The 7,744-nt window shown below is 51.9% G+C and overlaps 1 protein-coding gene across 1 annotated transcript in view; it reads right to left on the bottom strand.

Annotated features, from left to right (window-relative positions):
- Nucleotides 1–7,744, bottom strand: part of Ubxn6 (UBX domain protein 6) — a 43,930-nt gene that overhangs the window by 1,984 nt on the left and 34,202 nt on the right. The window contains exons 2-7 of the mRNA XM_075942666.1: nt 3,678–3,801; nt 2,562–2,725; nt 2,378–2,442; nt 2,063–2,191; nt 274–371; nt 84–159 (exon numbers count right to left, since the gene is read on the bottom strand). Of these exons, the coding sequence (XP_075798781.1) occupies nt 84–159; nt 274–371; nt 2,063–2,191; nt 2,378–2,442; nt 2,562–2,725; nt 3,678–3,760 (615 nt within the window). The 5' untranslated portion in view covers nt 3,761–3,801. The remainder of the gene's footprint in view (nt 1–83; nt 160–273; nt 372–2,062; nt 2,192–2,377; nt 2,443–2,561; nt 2,726–3,677; nt 3,802–7,744) is intronic.

Raw genomic sequence — 7,744 nt, 5'->3', positions numbered from 1 at the left:
ACAGACAACCGAGCAACACTGCCAACTGTAAGATGCCAACCCCATGCCCAGTGACCCCAGGACAGCCTGTGGCTGTAGCGCACCTGGAACACCTTGTTCTGCAGTTTGATTTTCTGGTACCTTTCCTCCTCTGGATGCAAATGGATGTTGTCCAGGTACCTGTGGGGGGCAGAGGTATACACAAGTCATACCTCATGCTCCTTCCACCCCTGGGCCTCACACAGGGAGGACCACCCCCAATGCTCAGACCCCGTGGGTAAAACTGAGACTCACTTGGCAATGGTATCCACTCCCAGCTTCACCCGGTCCCGGTCTCTGTTAAATGTATGTATCTTCATGATAGAGGCAGCCACAGGGTCTGTGGAGAAGTGCTGGGGGAGGGGAGGACATGCTGAGAGCCCCACAATGCAGGGGAATGGGCAGAGGTGCAGCAACTGCAGTTCATTGGTTCTCAGGTCACTGCAGTGTAAACTGAGGCCAGCTGTGAGTGCTTGATAGATGGCAAGGAGCATGCCTTCAATGGAGGCCACTGTGCCTCTTACAATGATGAAAAAGCCAAGCAGGAAGAGGAGACAACATGTCCCTGTGGCCATACAGCTGTGTCTTGTGAACCATAATGGTACCTAGCAGAAGTTCCCATAGCTGCCAATCATGTAACTCCCAGATGCCGGACCTGTAACTGTGAGAAGCCAGGACCATGGTGGCTACAGTGGATATCAGGTAGCAGAGAGGGACACGAGCCTGCCATTAACGCCAGCAAATCCAAGAGGCCGGTATGATGCTGGAACCCAGGAATACACTGTGGTGGGCTGTGGGGTAAGGCAGTATTGGGGTTGCTAATCATGAGCAATCATCAGGAGACCCACAAATGGGGGAAGTCAGACAGCTGCCAGGAAGAGAAAGCCACAAGCCAAGGATGAGAAGCCTCTAGTTGCTGGGGAAGGCAAATCTAGAGCCTTCCCAACCTGGGTTTACCCCAGCAAGTCTGCTGGACTCCTGCCACCACAGTTCAGGACAGAGATGCACACTGAACCTACCAGACAGACACTGTCAAAGCTGGTTGCAGGTATGTGGATGTCCCCTTATTCCCAGGGTGTTTTTTTTTTCATTTTTTATTTACTTATTGTGCGTGTGTGTTTATGTGTGTGTGTGTGTTGCACAGGGTGACCCAAAATTCACAATCCTCCTGCCTCAGTCTCCTGAGTCATAGGACAACAGGAATGTATCACCACACCTGACTTCCCTCTATTTTCTGAGTCTTCTATACTCTATGCCTCATGTGCGGATGGGGCAAAAACATGGGGTCAGATCATTGGCCCTCAGAGCACTCGCCAGGTGCAGTACTTAGAATAAGAACGGCCACCACAGGCACGTATATTTGAAGGCCAGGGAGCAGTGCTATCTGAAAGGATTAGAAGGATGCAGAGGTATGTCACTGGGGGTGAGTGTGGAGGCATAAAAAGCCCTTTACAGAGCTGGTGGTGCACACCTTCAATCCCAGCACTCAGGAGGCAGAGGCAGGTGGATCTCTAAGTTGGAGTCCAGCCTGGTCTACACAGTGAGTTCCAAGAATACACAGATAAACTCTGGAAAACAACAACAACAACAAAGCTCACGGCAGGCCCTGTCTCTGTCTCTTCCTGCATATCAGGACGTGCAGTGCTCAGCTACTTCTCAAGCACTATGCCTGCCACCACGCTCCCTGCCATACTGTGAACAGACTGAGCCTCTGGAACTGTAAGCCAGCCCCAGTTAAATGCTTTCTTTTGCCCACTGGAGAGATGGCTCAGTGGTTGAGAGCATTGCCTGCTCTTCCAAAGGTCCTGAGTTCAATTCCCGGCAACCACATGGTGGCTCACAACCATCTGTAATGATGTCTGTGCCCTCTTCTGGCCTGCAGACATACACACAGACAAAATATTGTATACATAATAAATAAATGCTTTCCTTTTTAAAAGTGGCCTTGGCCACTGTGTCTCTTCACAGCGATAGAATAGCAACTAAGACACCAGACTTGATGGGCACCTGTGGTACTATGTGTCCAGGGGTTCAGGCCACTCACCGACAGGATAGCCTCCTTGATATGCGCATCTCGTTGGTCCTTCTTTAAGGTGACGCCTGTGAGTGGGCAGATGAAATACACACCAGGCACTGCCAGGTGGGGAGAAATTTCCTCTTTGGGTTCAGGTACCTGAAGACAGACAGGATAGGGGGCTCTCGCAGCTGACTATATAGACCCATGGCAGTCACCTCCTTCCAAAGGTCCTTTGCCCCGCGGCCACAAGGGCTGCTCATGCCAGGTTCTACAAGAGGCTCTTCCTCCCCAGGCAGTACCTGCCTCCACACTACCCCAGATAATCCCCAACAGACACCATACCACGTTGGTTCCGGGAGCCCCTGGGCTGTTGCTGGAGGTGGCTTCGGCCTGAAGTTCCTTTCTCACTGGGAGTTGATGGAGTGGGAATTGTAATGGGACAAATGTGAGAACCCCATACCCATCACCCACTGCTGCCTTTGTGAACCTCTTCCCGGTAACGCACTCTCACTCCTGTAATTCTCACCCTGGTTCCGGATGGAGTCCTGAGATGTGGGCCCGCGGGCCCGAGGCTGCTTCTGTTCCAGCCGGGCCAGGGCAGCAGCGGCTGCCATCTGCGCCTCATCAGTGGGGCCCTGGCGGGGCTGCCGGAGGCCCAGCTGTGGTGACTTTTCTTTGGGATTCTTCTCTCTGGACAGACATGGGGACCCAAAGAGCGTACTGGGACTCCCACCTTGCAAAGAGGTGCATAAATCACAGACACCGGACCTCCAGTCACCATCCCCTCCCCTATCATCAACCTCCATCATGGGAGCTGCCCCACTATTTGTAGCTGGACCTCCCTTCTAGCCCTGGCCTAAGGCCCCTCCTCCTTCCGACCACTAGCCCCTGGTGGTCAAAGGCCCACCTTCTCTACCACCCTGCACAGCCCTACAGACTTCTTTCTGGTAGCCTAGAGCTGTCTCCAGCCTCAACCCCACCCCTTCTGGGCAGCTCCAGCAGCCCACTTACCCACTTGCCATGCACCCATGCCTCACCTCCCTCTTCAGCACGCACAGCTCTCCAGGACCTCCAATGCTCCTGCGAGTACCCCAGCTGCCAGGGTCCCCAAAGACATCCCGCCCCTTCCTCCCAGGGCCTTCTAGGTGCATGCACCCCAACCTTACTCATCAACAGTCTGGAGTTCTCTGACCTCCACACTCCTCCAAGACCCTCCAATAACCTCTCCCTCCCCAACAGCACCCAGAGTAGCACACTAAAGCCCTCCCACACTCCACACCCCCTACAAAGGAGGAAATACCTCACAGTCACCTCCCTTCGGTCCCGCCTAGGCCCCACCCCCAGGGGGGATCCTTCCACCAAACCCCTGACGTCGCACCGCTCCTCCCCACAAGCCAGGACCAGGAGTCTCCAGGCCCAGACCACCTCCCGTGCCCACCAGCCCAGCCCACCCCAACTACACCACGCCCCGCCCCCTCTCAGGCCACGCCCACTCCCCCGGTGCTCCTAGGCCACGCCCATCTCCGAACCTCGCCCTCCCATAGGCTCCCCTGTGCACCGCTTGGAGGGGTCTCGGGCACCCCGCCGGCTCCCCACGGTCCCTTGCCTAAGTTGTTCCCGCCGCCCAACCGACGTAACGCACCCTGCGGAATCCGTGAGCTTCTGGCCGGGCCCTGCGCTCTTGAATTTGATGTCAGCCTTGATCTCCTGGAAGAACTTCTTCATGGCGGCGGCGGCCCGGCGGCGAGGGCCGCGGGGCGGGGGCGGGGGCGCAGGGCCCGGGTAGGGAGGAGCAGGCGGCCAAGCACCGGAAAGAAAATATCACGGCGCCGGAAGTCCCGCCCGCGCACGTGACAATCGCCTCGCACGCACCTAGCGTGCGAGGCGCCGCCTTCCTGTCTGCCGACGCCGTTGCCAGGGCGACGGACCCGCCTCCCTCAGGACTGTGGCGTGCTGCCAGGGGGCGCTAGAGAACTCGCAGCCACCCCACGGCCTCCAAGTGTCCCCTGTAAAAATTAGGCTGTATATGATGATTTCAAGGCCAGCCTGGGCTAAAGAGAAAACAAGCCTGATGGGAGCACAGAATCTCTTTTGGAAGGAACAAGACAGAAAAAAAGGAGTTGACAGAGGGATTGGTGCAAGCAAGGTCAGAGCTGGCCCTGGACTACTCTGCTGGGGAGGTAGGTACCTCATCACTTGCCCAGCATATGTAAAAGCCTGAGTTTAATCTGCAACATTTCCAGTGTTCAGTGGTGGGTACACTGAACAAAAAAGATGGATGCTCTGGGCATACTGACGGTCTGTGATTCTTAACTAACAAAGGAAATGCTAATTGCTTCTAAAGCCTGGGGCCTGCAGGTCTCACTAGGTTAATTTCCTAGCTCCAGAACTTGCCCTGCAGAGGTAATAGAAGTAAATATTTTACTTAACTTGCGAACTTAAGATGGCATAAACAAAATATAGGTCTCAAAATACAGGTCTTTGCTTCCAGCAGAGGACCTCATGTAGCCTAGGCTGGCCTTGAAACTCTGATCCTCCTGCCTCTGCCTCCCAAGGGTTGAGGTGACGGTTTTGTGTCACCCTGACAGGACAAAAGTGTGTGTGTGTGTGTGTGTGTGTGTGTGTGTGTGCAGTGTATGCATACATGCGGTATGTGAGGGTGTGCATGTATGTTATCTGTACAGAGACCAGAGGAGGACGATGGGCGACCTCACCCTTCAGCTTATTCCTGGGAGACAGGGTCTCTCACTAAACCTGGCGTTTGGCTGGCAAAAAGCCACAGCCATCCTCTGGTCGCTGTCTCACACAATCTGGGCAGTCCTGAGCACTGGAGTGTCAGGCAGAACTGACCCAGCTCTCTGTCAACTTTTTAGGTCCTGAGAGGTCCATGCAGCATAGACACCCCACAGCTATTAGGCTGTTTTCCTTTGAGATTGTACATAGAACTGTTATGCCCAAATCCATGGGTCCCCACAAAAGCCAACAAAGGAGACCCAGTCCCATATGTAAAAGCAAAGAGCCTTTATTTTAATCAAGGAAGTCGGGTAATCTCGTCCTGCCAGGCATTGTCTCAGGGTAAATTATTGAGACTCTAGACTCCATTTAAATTCATCGGTGACCAGAGTCCCAGGTGATAATGGTTGGAGGAAGAACTTCCTTTGTGCCCAGACTTAGATTGTCATGACTGGCCCTCACAAGAACCTAAATACATAAATAAGTAAATAAATAAAAACAGAAACAGCTTTTTTGTTTTATTTATTTATTTATTTTTGTTTTTCGAGATAGGGTTTCTCTGTGTAACAACTCCAGCTGTCCTGGAACTAACTCTTGTAGACCAGGCTGGCGTTGAACTCACACAGATCTGCCTCTCTCTGCCTCCCGAGTACTGGAATTAAAGGCATGTGCCACCACTGTATGACAGAAACAGTTTTTATGGTGTGAGGATTCTGTCATGGAAGTTCCAGAAATCCCAAGGATCAAACAGTTCAGGATAGGGAAGTCACTAACACTCACAACTCCATGGGATTTTTTGCGAATGCAGAGAGCTCACGTTAGGAAATATTCCTAACAGGGACATGTTACATTGCAGACCCTCTTTTACAGCTGGAGAGACTGAGACACTCGGCACAATGTGGTTTTTGTTCATTATGGTATTGCATAGTTCGTGGCATGACATATAGTAGGTGCTCAATTACTGCGTTGTAAATAAAATAAGCACTGGGATGGGGTTCAGCGGGTGGAGCACTCACCAAACATGCAGGACACCTGGGTTCCATCCCCAGCACCTCAAAAGCACTTGGGATAGAGTCAGAAGAGTCAGTTCAAGGTCAGCCTTAGCTACATAGCTATTCAGAAACTAGCCTGGTCTAAATAAGATCCGATCAAAAAATAAAATCAATGGAGAGCTGGAGAAATGACTCAGAGGTTAAGGACACTGACTGCTCTTCCAGAGGTCCTGAATTCAACTCCCAGCAATCACATGATGGTTCACAACAATCAATAAGGAGATCTGGCCGGGCGATGGTGGCGCACGCCTTTCATCCCAGCACTCAGGAGGCAGAGGCAGGCAGATCTCTGTGAGTTTGAGACCAGCCTGGTCTACAGAGCTAGTTCCAGGACAGGCTCCAAAGCCACAGAGAAACCCTGTCTCGAAAAAGCAAACAAACAAAAAATGCTGAAAAAAAAAAATGAGATCTGGAGCCCTCTTCTGACCTCTTCTGACATGCAGGAAGAACACTGTACATATAATAAATAAATCTTAATAAAGAAATAAATAGACAATGAATAAGACTAAAATACAGTATGAAGAACTGGAGAGATGGCACAGTGCTTAAGACCTGCTCTGCCAGAGGACCTGATTTCAATTCCCAGCACCCACACGGCACCTCACAACTGTCTGTGACTCCAATTCCAGGGGATCCAGCTCCCTCTTCTGGCCTCCTCAGGCACCAGACATGTAGGTGCATACATTCAAGCAGAACATCCATACACATAAAAGGATATTTTTTTAATTTAAAAAAGATGGGTGGAGAGATGGCTCAGCGGTTAAGAGCACTGACTGCTCTTCCAGAGGACCTGGGTTCAATTCCCAGCACCCACATGGCAGCTCACAACTGTCTGAAGATCCAGTTCCAGGGGATCTGACACCTTCATACCAATGCACATAAAATAAAGTTAAATAAACCACAAGAAATATTTAAAAAAAAGAAAAGGTACAGTATAAAAGAAAATGGAAACCAGGCAGTGTTGGCCCAGGCCTTTAATCCCAGCACTCAGGAGGCAGAGGCAGGTGGATCCCTGTGAGTTTGAGGTCAGCCTGGTCTCTATAGCGAGTTCCAGGACAGGCTGCTGGCTCGTCACAGCTATCTTTGGACTTCTACACATGTTTTGTGGCATGTGTTTGCTTGCCCACACATATCACAGGATTTTTTTTTAATCTAAGAAATAAAAATAAATCTGGCAGTGGTGGTACACGGTTTTAATCCCAGCACTTGGGAAGCAGAGGCAGGTGGATCTCTGCGAGTTCGAAACCAGCCTGGTTTACAAAGTGAGTTCCAGAACAAGGGCTGTTACACAGAGAAATTATGTCTCAGAAAACAAAAAAGTTATAAAGGTTCCAAGTATAAAGGTTCTATAAATATAAAATAGAAATATGTTGCGTATTATAAACAAAAAATAAACATACAATTTAAAAATAAAGCTAGCATCGGTCCGCCCCTTTGTCAGCCCCGCCCTCTCGCGCTCCGCCCCTTATCCTACCAACTATCGGCGGGAGTTTGCTGCGCACCTTTGAACCTGCTCTCTTGTGAGCCATTGGTCAAGCTGTAGCCAATGGGCTTCACTCTGGAAGGTCAATAATCCATCTACTACGCTGACTGCGTACATTTCATCTGGTGGCCTCCAATGGCCTGTCCGGTACCGTTGTGCACGTCCCGCCCTCCTAGGCCCCGCCCCATCGCTTCTGGATACTGGTTTCCGTCTTCCTTCAACCTCCAGCCCGCCCAGTGACCCGGAGGCCCCGCCCCCGCTCCCATCGAAGCCCCGCCCCGCCACCGCCTAATTCATATAATTCCCTAAGCCCCGCCCCCCACACTGAACGCGTCCCACCCTAAGCCCCGCCTCACCATTCCTCGTTAGGCTCCGCCCTGTAGCCCCTTAGGCCTCTGGTCCGGCAGCCTCCACCCCGCCCACTGGTCCTTAGGCCACGCC

Source organism: Microtus pennsylvanicus, chromosome 12 (genome assembly GCF_037038515.1).
Source record: "Microtus pennsylvanicus isolate mMicPen1 chromosome 12, mMicPen1.hap1, whole genome shotgun sequence".
Lineage (NCBI taxonomy): Eukaryota > Metazoa > Chordata > Mammalia > Rodentia > Cricetidae > Microtus > Microtus pennsylvanicus.
The sequence above is the reverse complement of the archived record's forward strand: the minus strand, read 5'-3'. Positions and strand labels throughout refer to the sequence as shown.